Consider the following 13,916-nt stretch of genomic DNA (forward strand, 5'->3'; position numbering starts at 1 on the left):
AAGTACCTCAAAGAGAACAATCTACTGGCACGTAGTCAACATGGATTTAGAAGACATTGTTCTTGTGGAACACAACTAGCTCTTTACTGACACACAGTGTTGAGTGCTACTGACATGGGATTTCAAATTGATTCCATATTTTGAGATTTTCAGAAGGCTTTTGACACTGTACCTCACAAGCTGGTTGTAATTCAACAGCATGCTTATGGAATATTGTCTCAGTTGCGTGACTCGATTCATGATTTCCTGTCAGAAGGGTCACAACCCGTAGTAACTGACAGAAAGCCATCGAGCAAAAAAATAAGTCATTTCTGGTGTCCCCTAAAGTAGTGTTATAAGCCCTCTGCTGTTCCTTATCTATATAAACAATTTAGGAGACATTGTGAGTAGTCATCTTAGGTTGTTTGCAGATGATGCTGTAATTAATCATCTAGTAATTTCATCAGAAGATCAAAACAAATTACAGAATGATTTAGAAATGACATTTGTTTGATGCAAATATTGGCAATTGACCCTAAGTAATGGAAAGTGTGAGGTCCTCCACGAGCGCTAAAAGGACTCGTACAATGTTGTGGGGAAGTCGAACCAAATACTGCGATTTATTGGCAGAGCCCTTAGAAGATGCAACAAATCTACTAAAGAGACTGCCTACACTAAGCTTGTCCATCCTCTTTTGGAATACTGATGTACGGTGTGGGATCCTTAACCAGATAGAATTAATGCAGTACACTGAGAAAGTTCAAAGAAAATATACACATATGGGTGTTTACTGTGACCAAGACATTTCAAACTATTATAATGTATCATTTAAACATATAATACCTCCTTCAGGCTGATATTTTAAATTATGGACTTTGTCCTAACAAATTCTAAGATATCCCAAATAAGAAACAACACCAACTGAATAGATGTTCTTGTAGCAGAACAAGAACTACGGTAAATCATGAAAACTTACCACCTTATGCAAGAGACAGAGCACATGATCGCCACAATGTGCTAGAAGCTGAGACTGTAATCTACAAGGATGTGTACCAGTAAACTAACTGAATTTTCAGAAATGGCCCACTAAGAAAACAGTATCGTAGGAAATGGGTCAAAAGTCGCACTGAATGATATTAAAGGCAAATGTATCACACATGTGAAGAAAGCTCTATACAGAGATTGTAGAAGTGGATGTATGGGATACACTGCCTAGTGCCATCTCAGAACATTTACTTTCAAAACTGAATAGTCTGGTTGCATTCCCAGCATTTCCTGTTAACGGCAAATGTATCATAAGTGCTGTAGGTAATCAATGCAAATCCATCAAAGGTCAGGCACTGATCAACTTCAGAATTCAGGAAGATGAGTATGAGCAAGAGTGCTGATTGTTGGATCTAAGATCTATTTAGTCTTTGGTATTGACTGGTTACCTAAAACGAAATATATAATAGAATCTGAAGAAAGTTGCCTGCATGCGAAGTTAAATAATGGAGAGACAAGAACTAAATAGAAGGGATTCATTGACAGAGATAGCACAAACATTGTGCGCATGAATATGAGGTTAACGTGTTTTCAAGGAGAAGGGGGAACTGCAGTTATAAATAAATCAGAGGAGGATGATGGACTGCGAAAGAATAATAATGATGAAGACTCTCTGATTAGTATTCAGAACAAGATTCAAATATTAGTGGACTTACCTGAACCTAAACAAGAATAAAAGTAGAAGTACTAAGACACTACACTGCTCCGAGTTCAAAAACACCTTGTTTGATCAAGAGTGCAGATAGACACAATGAAAACACTATTAAACTTTAAGCTTTCAGACAAAAATATCCTTTTTCACAAGAAGGAAACACACACACACACACACACACACACACACACACACACACACACGGCCACTGTATATAGCTGCCCAGGCCCAACTGTGGGCTACACCTGCACCTGATGTGAGAATTAAACTGCTGTTGGCGGCAGGGGTAAGGATGCCTGTAGTGGGGGGGGATAGCCGGATTGGTGGTGGTGGTGGTGGTGGTGGTGGTGGTGGTCATGGTGGTGGTCAGGGGGAGGAAGTTGTGCTGCTGCTTGGGAGTGAGTAGGGAGGTGGTGGTGGGGACAGGACACAGAAGTAGGGAGGACGAGAAAGAATACGACAGAGGAGAGATGTGGAGAAGGGAAAAGGCTACTAGGTGTGTTGGTGGAACAGGGGGTGTGTGTAGCACTGGAGTGGCAAAGGGGAAGAGTATGGAAGACAGGCAGTAGCAAAGGTTCAGGCCAGGGGGAATTATGAGAATGAAGGATATATTGTATGGAGAGTTCCCATCTGCCCAGAAAGCTAGTGTTGGTAGGAAGGATCCAGAGGAGCAGGCTATGAAGCAGTCATTGAACTGAAGCACAGATTTTGGGCAGCATGTTCAGCAAATGGGCAGTACTGCTGTTTCTTGGCCACAGTTTGGCAGAGGTCCTTCGTGCAGACATACAGCTAGTTAATTGTCATGCCCATGTAGAAAACAGCACAGTGGTTGCAACTTAAGTTTGTAAATCACATGTCTGCTACCTTTGACGGGATAGTATATGTCAGTGGCAGGACTGGAGTATGGGTGAAGTAAGTATGGACAATGATACTGTGTAGGTTTGGTGGATGGCAAAATACCACTGTGCGAGGGATGGAGAGGATAGTTGGTAGAATATTACTCATTTCAGGGACGGTGAGAAGTAGTCAAAATCCTGGTGGGGAATTTGATATAGTTACTCCAGTCCTGGGTGGTACTGAGTCAAAAGAGGAGTGCTCCTTAGTGGCCAGACAGTGGTCATTTGGGAGGTGGTAGGTGATTGGAGAGACAGGCCACAGGAGATCTGTTTCTGGATAAAACTGGGAGGGTAATTTCAATCTGTGAAGGCCTCAGTGTGATCATTTGCATTTTTGGAGAGGGACTGCTCATCACCACATATGTAGTGGCCATGAGTGCCTTAGGGTGTGTGGAAGGGACTTCTTGGTATGGTATGGGTGGCAGCTGCTCAATTGGAAGTACTGTTCATGGTTGGTAGGTCTGATGGGGATAGAGGTAATGATGTACCCATCCTCGAGGTGGAGCTCAACAATGAGGAAGGTGGCTTGTTGGGTTGAGGAGGACCGCATAAAGCCTACTAGCCTTTCCCCTTATCCATATCTCTCCTCTGTCCTATTCTTTTTCCCCCATCCCACTTCCCCACCATTTCCCTACTCACTCCCTTGAGCAGCACAACATCTTTTTCAACCCCTACCCTGCTATCCCTAACCCTCCCACCCCATACCTCCTTACCTCCGCCATCCACCATGGTTTGCTGCTCACGTAAGATGCAGGCGCAGCCTGCAGTCGCCCTGAGTGGCCATATACAGTAGCTGTGTGTGTGTGTGTGTGTGTGTGTGTGTGTGTGTGTGTGTGTGTGTGTGTGCTGCGCGCGTGCGCGTGTGTGTTTTCTGCTTCTCAAGAGGAACCTGTTTGTCTGAAAACTAAAAGTTTAGTATTCTTTTCACTGCGTCAGTCCACGACTCAAAACCTCCTCTATGCGGTTAGTAGAAATTCATCCTTTTCATGCTGTTGCTATTCCATCCTGGAATTTTGATTGTTTGATTTAGTCTGATCAAATGTTGCATCTGCCAAATTAACCACTTCACAGCAAATCTTAACCAATATCTTTGACTAAGAGAGAAGCAGTCAATAAAGACATTAAGAGGATACTGGGTAATTGGATCTTAAACACTTGGAAATTGAGTATTCTAACCCAATCTGCACCATAAACGAGAAGGACAGCACAGTTGTACAGTTATTGATGTCTGTGCAGCGAACTGCATTATTTTGCTACAATGCGACCAATGAGAAAACTTGGAATGTCTTTTACTTAAGTTTAAAGAAATACAATAATTAAACAATCTTGACCTAATGAGTAGTTACAGCAACTACTGTTAGATGACGACAGCAGAAAATATGTTGTCTTTTCATTTAGTGGAAGATGCTACCAGTTTAAAAGAATGCCTTTTGGTCTTTCAATGTCATCAGCAGTCTTTATGAGAGCACCAAATGAAGTTCTGGCAGAAGAATTGTTCAAGCATATAACGATCTAAACAGACCATATTCAAATTAAAATCACTTTATGGGAAGAACACTTAGAAACTTGAATGTACAACAATCAACTTGGGCAAATCAGAGCTTAAATTCCTTGGATGTGTAATTTCTCTGCATGGAACTGAATGTCATCCAATGTAACTGAAAACAAGAATAAATTTTGCCACTCCACATGATGTAAACTACTCAAATCATTTTTTGACTTCTGAAATTTCTATCACTTGTAATCATGGAACTTTTAAAGATGGAGGAATTATGGAAATGGAATAAGAAACATCAAGAAGCATTGGAATAAATTAAAAAACAACCGAGTGAGGTGCCAATATTCGATCATTCTTATCTGAGTGAAAATTTCTGTCTTAGTGCTGACTCCAGTGATTAATTTCTTGGTTCAGAATTGCATCAATCGACACAAGTTAATGGAGTCATTGAATACCGTACTATCATCTTTGTAAGCCATGCACTACTAATTGGAAGAGAAAATGCACAGCCAGGGAAAGGGAAGCACTTGCTACTGTATAGAGTTTTGAAAAGTTTCACTACTACTTCTTAGCAAGACATTCTATTGTCACTACAGATCTTAAGGCACCTTTGGTCTTGCTAAATTGCAAATTAAGGCACAATAGGCTAACCTGGTGAGAATTACTTCTTCTGGAATACAATTCTGAGATTCAGTATATACCAGGACAGCAAAATATTGTACCAAATGCTGGTTCATGACCATATACATTGATATGACTGGGGAAAAAACCACCATTCACCATCAGAACACTGGACAGTGTATAAAAATACAGAAAGACTGATAATTGTTTGTCCTTTTTGGACACGTAAATGGTTGTTTTGTATTTCCAAGACTTACGTGTGTGTGTGTGTGTGTGTGTGTGTGTGTGTGTGAGAGAGAGAGAGAGAGAGAGAGAGAGAGAGAGAGAGAGAGTTTTTCTAAACTGGAAGGCAAGTAGCAGTTTGAAAGATTGAAGCGATTACAAATTATCTTTTCATATGCCTATTCACACTACATGATTCATCTACTTATCACCATTTTTTCACAAAAAGATTCCATTTTCATTAACATGACAGTATATGGAAAGGCAATATTCAAGTCCTGAAATTCAGAAATACAGAGGCAAAACAGAGTTGCTTAGTGATAGGAGCACATCATAAGAGCCAGCAAAACGACATGAAAAGTATTTGTTACACCAACATGATTCAGATAACAGTGAGCCAAAGGAATTGTTTCACACAAGGCAGCTTCAGTATCACAACACATTCAACAAATTAACAACAGCAGTGTTACTGGACAAGTCACTTAAAAACAGGTCAAATTCAGCACGATACATAAACTAAAGGAAATACAACTCAGCTATAGTAGATCAATGCATGGGGCACAGTAGTACATAATGGAATACAGCATTCACACTAGCTTCTGAGCACTAGCTCTTTTTCCAGCAATAGTGCACACACACACACACTCTCTCTCTCTCTCTCTCTCTCTCTCTCTCTGTGTGTGTGTGTGTGTGTGTGTGTGTGTGTGTGTGTGTGTGTTCCACACATCAATCCACTTTACAAAACTGGTTGCCTTTCCCTTACTTTACATATTGCTCCATCCAGAAATTTCTTCCATTGTTTTTATACAACCAAAAGAATGTTATGGCAATATACACTACAAAAAATGTTGCATAACAGTGCAGTACATTAGCTGAATTTATATTCGAGGTGATCAACCACCATAATGCAGGACAAATCATAGTAGTAGCACTGTTAAAAATGAATAAGCATTGTTGTTGTGGTCTTCAGTCCTGAGACTGGTTTGATGCAGCTCTCCATGCTACTCTATCCTGTGCAAGCTTCTTCATCTCCCAGTACCTACTGCAACCTGCATCCTTCTGAATCTGCTTAGTGTATTCATCTCTTGGTATCCCTCTACGATTTTTACCCTCTACGCTGCCCTCCAATGCTAAATTTGTGATCCCGTGATGCCTCAAAACGTGTCCTACCAACCGATCCCTTCTTCTAGTCAAGTTGTGCCACAAACTTCTCTTCTCCCCAATCCTATTCAATACCTCCTCATTAGTTACGTGATCTACCCACCTTATCTTCAGCATTCTTCTGTAGCACCACATTTCGAAAGCTTCTATTCTCTTCTTGTCCAAACTGGTTATCGTCCATGTTTCACTTCCGTACATGGCTACACTCCATACAAATACTTTCAGAAATGACTTCCTGACACTTAAATCAATACTGGATGTTAACAAATTTCTCTTCTTCAGAAACGCTTTCCTTGCCATTGCCAGCCTACATTTTATATCCTCTCTACTTCAACCGTCATCAGTTATTTTGCTCCCCAAATAGCAAAACTCCTTTACTACTTTAAGTGCCTCATTTCCTAATCTAATTCCCTCAGCATCACCCGACTTAATTAGACTACATTCCATTATCCTTGTTTTGCTTTTGTTGATGTTCATCTTATATCCTCCTTTCAGACACTGTCCATTCCATTCAACTGCTCTTCCAAGTCCTTTGCTGTCTCTGACAGAATTACAATGTCATCGGTGAACCTCAAAGTTTTTACTTCTTCTCCACGAATTTTAATACCTACTCCAAATTTTTCTTTTGTTTCCTTTACTGCTTGCTCAATATACAGATTGAATAACATCGGGGAGAGGCTACAACCCTGTCTCACTCCTTTCCCAACCACTGCTTCCCTTTCATGCCCCTCGACTCTTATAACTGCCCTCTGGTTTCTGTACAAATTGTAAATAGCCTTTCGCTCCCTGTATTTTACCCCTGCCACCTTCAGAATTTGAAAGAGAGTATTCCAGTTAACATTGTCAAAAGCTTTCTCTAAGTCTACAAATGCTAGAAACGTAGGTTTGCCTTTTCTTAATCTTTCTTTTAAGATAAGTCGTAAGGTTAGTATATGAATAAGTATATCTAGGGTCTGTAAAATATTACTTTTGATCTCCTAGTGTTATTACCCCAAATTTATTAAGCAACAAATGCAAATTTGATTTTAAAAATTAGACAGTTAAAGCATTGTCCCTCACAACATTAACAATGCCAGTTTATGAGCTGTCACACACATACATTTTGAGTTGTCATTATTTGAGCTACTTTTACATTAGTTCTGAATTCCTGTCATGTTGAGTGGAACTGGCAAGCAACAAATCTGTACACATATCAAAACGAGGAATATAAATGGTGAATTTTTGCTAAATTTGTACTCTTAAACAATTTTGAGGTCTTTTACTTTCTATAATCACACATACCCGCAGTATAAAACATTAAAAAATATGAAATAAATTTCAGGTAACTATTATGACTCGGCATAACACAACAAAATACAAACTTCTCTTAATTTATTTTGGTGTGATTTGTCACAATGAACATTGATAACAGGTAACTAATAAATGCAATTTATCATGGAAAAAATTGAAATTTTGCACCTGTAGCTTCTTAGATGCACCTTTAACAAATACTGTTTGTTACATGTTTATCCACTTTATTCCTGTTGTTACGGTTTCCAGGCTACACTTCTCAATCCTGATATTGCTTCTACCACAAAGGTAAAATTTAACAAGAGTATAGAGAAAGTGATTCGACTGCACAAGACAGTTCTCACAATGTAAACAAAACAACATACCTATGCTGCTGTTGCTGCTGCTGCTGTTGCTGCTGCTGCACATGCAAAGAATGTTGTCGTCGCTGAATCTCCTGTATACGCTGTTGAGTATGCCACAGTCGCTCATGGACAGGATAGATACGAGGTTGTGGAGGGGGAGGAGGAGGAGGTGGAGCCAGATATGGAAAGGCACCTGTAGTAGGGCGCCCTGAGTTAACACCGCCATACTGGAATTGTGCCATTCGTTGTAGTGGTGCATCACCTAGAATTTTACAAAAATGTCTTAAGAAATTTACAGGCAACAGTTCAAACTGTTTCATTCATACTTAAATGTGTTTAATGTTTATAATTCAGGGAAACAATGACGATGCAGAATGCACATCATATTTTCTCTCACAGACTTTACAAATCAGATTCATCACTAAAAAACAATGGACTACTGTGTGTCAAGACTGGAGAAAAAATATCTGTTATTGATGAAACAAAGACAGTCTATGAAATAAAAAGACTACTGAACATTACAGAATTACATTACATCGCAAATATTTTACAACTGGATACCAAACCACAAAGAAAAGTTCAAGCACCAGTGAACAAGGAACAAATAAGGGATATCAATTAGAAAATTACTCAGAAGTAGGAGTGGTAGGAACATAAATATATCAGTAACACCCCAATTAAGAAAAAAAGAAAATAAAATTGACGTTCCTTAAAGGATAGTCCTAGAAAGAAAAGTGTGTGATGGAAAAGAGGTATACATTTTATGAGGGAGAGGGAATACACAACAGAGCAAGACTTAAATTTCCAGAGTCCCGGAAAAATACGGTTCATAACTTAACGATGTTATTACATAAATTGGCAAATCAAGAGGTAAAAATATTTTATAAAATACATTAAATATTATGATCATAAAATGGACATAAAATCAAAAACTGAAAAGAAAGGAAGGAAGCTGATTTAAAAAAACAATAAACAATGTAACGCCTTATACTTGCACTTTGTGAACAATTTTCGATCAGTTCATGTTTAGGAACTTCCTGGCAGATGTAAAGCATGCCAGATTATAAGTCAAATCTGGAACCTTTGCTTTTTGCGGGCAAGTGTTCTACCAACTGATCTACCCAAACATGACTCATGACTGCCCTCAGAGCTTTACTTCCACTTTTCTTACCTTCCAAACTTTATAGATTCTCCTTCATACCTTACAGGACTAGCACTCATGAAAGAAAGGATATTGTGGAGAAATGGCTAAGCTGCAGCCTAGGAGATCATTTCCAGAATGAATTTTCACTTTTCAGTAGTGTGTGTGCCAATTTGAAACTGCCTGGCAGATTAAAATTGTCCACAGGAGGCATTCTTTGATCGACAGCTCAGTCAGTATGTGACGAAGCAAGCTGGGATATTTTTAGTTCCCCTCTTGTTTTGCCATCTGCCTCCTTAAAATCCATTTTTCATTTTTAACTAATTACGATTAACATACGTGAGTATAATCTGCATTTTCATGAAAGAGAGGGCCCGCAGTTTTAAAGAATATAACACTAGATCGAATTTGGCTTAGTTTTATGTATGTAATTGATTTTCTAACTTATTTTGACTATTACTAGTTAGTACTTTTGCTATAGGGTGAACTCAGTAATTGTTTCGTAACTTAAATTCTATTGTTGAATTATAAACAATTATAAATTCTGTAATAATTATAAACATTTGAAAGACAAAACACTAGCATTCTTTAAGTATTTATATGGCTCTATTCGAAAACATGTTAGCAAAGACATCCCTTAACTAATTCCAAAGTAATTAAAAATTTTGTTCAAAAGTATTGTTTACATAACTATATATGTTAATTTCATCATTTAAACAAACAATTCGGCCTAATTCTTGTAGTAGAAGAAACTGTTAAAAAGAACCAAATTTTCGATGTATTCAGTTAATTTAATGAGTTAAGTTTTAATTGTAATTTCTGTAAATTAAACATTGAACGATGTGTAGTTCCAGCACCTATTACCTATTTTATTCTTCAAGAACTGTGTGGTTAGGTTTTTACTGCTCATAGATGTTCAATAGTGAACTATTGTAGCAGTTTGTGGATGTTCACCTGCAAACTATTAATGAGGCTTATCGAAAGTTAAGCAATAGTGCACTGACCATGTTAAATGTGTATTATTTGGGGGGGGGGGGGGGGGGTTAACAGTGAAAGTAAAGAACTGTGAAACGCAAATGTGGAAAAAGTACACGAAAGTCTAGATTCAAAACTGGCTACTATAGAGAAAAAGGTGGGTCTGGTAATCATTTTGGTAAGCAGGATGATAGTTTTTCCAAGGAAAAGATTAATGAGGATTTGTTATTCGAAGAAGATCACATGGTAAGTAAAAAGGAAGTGTGGCACCCTGTAATAACTTGCAAATGTACAAGGTATACAAGTTAAGTGTTTACTAGACACTGGTAGTGATTTGAATGGCAATCCACAAGCATTTTTTGAATCTATTAAGAACACAAAGAGTATAGCAGTGATGCATGTTTCTGGAACAAGAATTACTGGTGCTACTGGTAAGCTATCAAAGAGTGTAAAACAAGAGGTACTATTAACTGTGGAATCGGCAGGACAGCTGTTGGAGACAATTTCTTGGTGATTGAAAATCTCAGCTTGATGTTATATTTGAGACTAATTTCCTGTGCAAATAGCAAGTAGGGGGTTCAACATTCTGTGTTGGATCCATTATGTGTTGATAATGATTACCCCAGCTGTCTGTCCCATTTTTGATGTTTCACGGGGGCAGTCAAACTCTTCTTCCCATTCTATCTGTAGTTTATCAGTGAATCAGAAACAATCTTTCCTTGACTGTCATGTGATTTTGTGCAGTAGGATGCTTTAGTATAGAATATTTTAGAAAAGTTATATCCAGCGTTATGTTGTGTTAGTGATAAGTAATGCAATCATAAGAGGATGGAAGAAAGTAAATTGGTAAAATGATTAAAGAATTTCTGTCTAAAAAAAAAGGTAAGGTAAACAGAAAATAAAAGGTGTCAGCATATGTGGAGGAAAAGGTACAGATTATCTGAAAACTATAATTAACATCTGAAGTAATCAGCTCATTGGTGCAGCAGCAGAGGCAATATGCAGTAAAAACCATCTTAAATATGAGATCTTAACGTTAATGTGGTATAATAGAAGTGTTTGTGTCTAGTGCAATCAGTATATGGAGATAACTATCTACTTGTGTTATGGTACAGCCTTTTCTAACATTAGGGAATTACAACTTTAAACATAGTTGCCTGGAGTAATGTATGTGGAAAGAATAAGGAAGGTTTGTATGCATATCACCCTTCAGGCTTATAATGTTATGCAATTTGATGGAATACAGTGAAATAATTTTTCTAAGCAATAACTCTGTCTGATCGGTCATGAGAGTTAAGTTTGCCTTAGCATAAGGATCTGTTATGGTGGAGTGTTTTTCAGTAGAGTCAATTTGCAGTAGATAAGCAGAGCAGGTGTTTATTTATTAGATAATGAAACAATAATGTAATAATAAAATAACTGAATAATGTTGGGGTCTTAATCGTTAGGGAGGCCTGTCTCTGCAGTAGGGATATTTTTTGAGAATGCACTCCACTAGCTAATGAGGTAAGAAAGGTAAGTAAAATAATGGAGCTGAACAGACATGATTAATGAAAAAGATAACTGTATACAAGGCAATGTGGCGTAAGCTGTACTGATGATATTATTCCTAAGTATGCAACATTGGGTACTGTTTATATTGTGCAATTCATGACAGTGCAGCTGGAATGAGAGATTACCAGAAAGAGCAAAATTTTAGTTAAGTACAAGTCACAATGCATTATTGGATCTATAGGCTATCTGAAAACTCCTATTTGTTTTCTGACAAATTATGGGCTTAAAGTGGTAATATTGGGATAAACAAAAGTAATTTTTGCTGATTAACTGATAACTATGTTACTAGACTGATGTGAACATTCTGACAGGTCAACTATTTGGTAGCATTTTGTGAGGATTTAATTTTCTGATTCAATTGGAGTAGTGCTCAGAGTTGAGTAGACAAGTGGGGCTATGATTTGGTACAATTTCCATCCCCTTAATTTTTTGAGTTGAATAGTAATTAAGTTATGTGAAGGTGACTCCATTCTTTTTTTTCATAACGTAATGATTAGTAAATCTATGCTACAGCATAATCTTGAGTTTTCGCTATTCTGTAAATGGAAAAGAGATCAAAATCTTTCAAGTTCAACCAGTTTCAGACAGTTATGACTTGGAGAGTAATTTATTGTTGTGTAATGTGCACTCAATTTTAAATTTTTTCTACTCCGAACCTTTCATACTATAGTCAATTTTATGGCTAATTATCGTGCGACTATGAGAACTATGTAATGTATTTATTTATGATGTAATGACTATCATTTTCCATTAGTGTTAAACATTTTTTCTTAGGCTTAAGTTAGAAGTTACAGTAAGTGTACTAAAGTAGGGTATTTTGTCTAATTTTTTCATGTACTGTGATGGAGGAGAACCAACTCCAAGGGAACTGATAGCAATACATTTCCTTACTAACTATCACTTGGACCTGTTGAAGGCATGGACAACTTGGTGAGAAAATGTGTAAAAGCTCATTGAAAAGTGAAAGTGCTTATGAAAATTACTAAACATTAAGCAAGTGAAATTTTCTGTCTAAAAATGAACTGCAATGCGCAGCGTAGTTTAACTTTTTTGCTACCCATGAGGATCAATTTTTTGTTAAGCAAGACAGGGACTTGTACAAATGATATGTAGCTTTAAATGTAATCTTCATTTACCCAAAAAGGACATCACTTATGATGAAGATGCATAATTTTTGTTAAAAGTATTACTTGCGGATCTTTTGTGACACTGTACAACGCAAAGTATATAAATATTTTGCATGGGGATTTTCATACGGCCCGTTCATATAAGCATAAATTTTAAAAAAAACGTAAGTACTGTAGTTTTGATAAGATTTCATATGTAATATTTTTGTGTGTGTAGATTTTTAACCCACTGTCTGGGGTCACTTGTGGTCACTGAAATTCCCAGTTAGCTATTTGCAATATCTATCTGGTCAATCCAGTGATGGGGTGACGTGATGAAGCAAACTGGGATTTATTTAACTTCCCCTCTTGTTTTGCAATCTACCTCCTTAAAATTCATTTTTCATTTTTAACTAATTACCATTAACATATATGAGTGTACTCAGCATTTTCATGAAAGAGAAAGGTGGGCCCGAGTTTTGAAGAATATAACACTAGATCAAATTTGTTCTTAGTTTTTGTATGTAATTGATTTTCTAACTTATTTTGACTATTACTAGTTAATAATTTTGTTATAGGGTGAAATCAGTAATTGTTTCGTAACTTAAATTCTATTGTTGACTTATAAACAAATATAAATTCTATAATAATTATAAACATTTGGAAGACAAAACACTAGTATTCTTTAAGTATTTATATGGCTCTATTCGAAAACATGTTAGCAAAGACATCCCTTAACTAATTCCAAAGTAGTTAAAAGTTTTGTCAAAGTTTTGTTTGCATAACTATATATGTTAATTTCATCATTTAAACAAATAATTCGGCCTAATTCTTGTAATAGAAGAAACTGTTGAAAAGAACCAATTTTTGATGTATTCAGTTAATTTAATGAGTTAAGTTTTAATTGTAATTTCTGTAAATTAAACATTGAACAATGTGTAGTTCCAGTACCTATTATTGTTAGGATATTTAGGGGCCCAATTTTTGGTCCCGAGACAGTCAGTCCACAGCTGAGTTTCAGACGAGGAACCCGTATTGGTTAGATCAACAACAATGCATCCGTGAAATACGGGTAACACCATTAGGCCGTGAGTTAAAAACAATGACTGTGTCTGTTCCATACATCCCTTGTTATTCTTCAAGAACTGTGTGGTTAGGTTTTTACTGCTCATAGATGTTCAATAGTAAACTATTGTAACAGTTTGTGGATGTTCATCTGCAAACTATTAATGAGGCTTATAGAAAGTTAAACAATAGTGCACTGGCCATATTAAAACGTGTATATGTGGGGTTGTGAACAGTGAAAATAAGCAACTGTGAAACGCAAGTGTGCACCAGTTGGCTACATCATTTAAAGTAGCCTGTGTTTAACTTCCACCCTGCATTTTTCAGCCAGTATAGCAACGCAATACGTCGACACCGAGGACAACAAA

General features: G+C 37.1%; 1 protein-coding gene across 1 annotated transcript in view; it reads right to left on the reverse strand.

Moving 5' to 3' along the window:
• LOC124795578 overlaps positions 1-13,916 on the reverse strand; it is a 308,534-nt gene that overhangs the window by 114,102 nt on the left and 180,516 nt on the right. Inside the window, exon 7 of the mRNA XM_047259649.1 lies at positions 7,729-7,969. Coding sequence (XP_047115605.1) covers positions 7,729-7,969 — 241 coding nt within the window. The remainder of the gene's footprint in view (positions 1-7,728; positions 7,970-13,916) is intronic.

This window comes from Schistocerca piceifrons, chromosome 4, assembly GCF_021461385.2.
Source record: "Schistocerca piceifrons isolate TAMUIC-IGC-003096 chromosome 4, iqSchPice1.1, whole genome shotgun sequence".
Lineage (NCBI taxonomy): Eukaryota > Metazoa > Arthropoda > Insecta > Orthoptera > Acrididae > Schistocerca > Schistocerca piceifrons.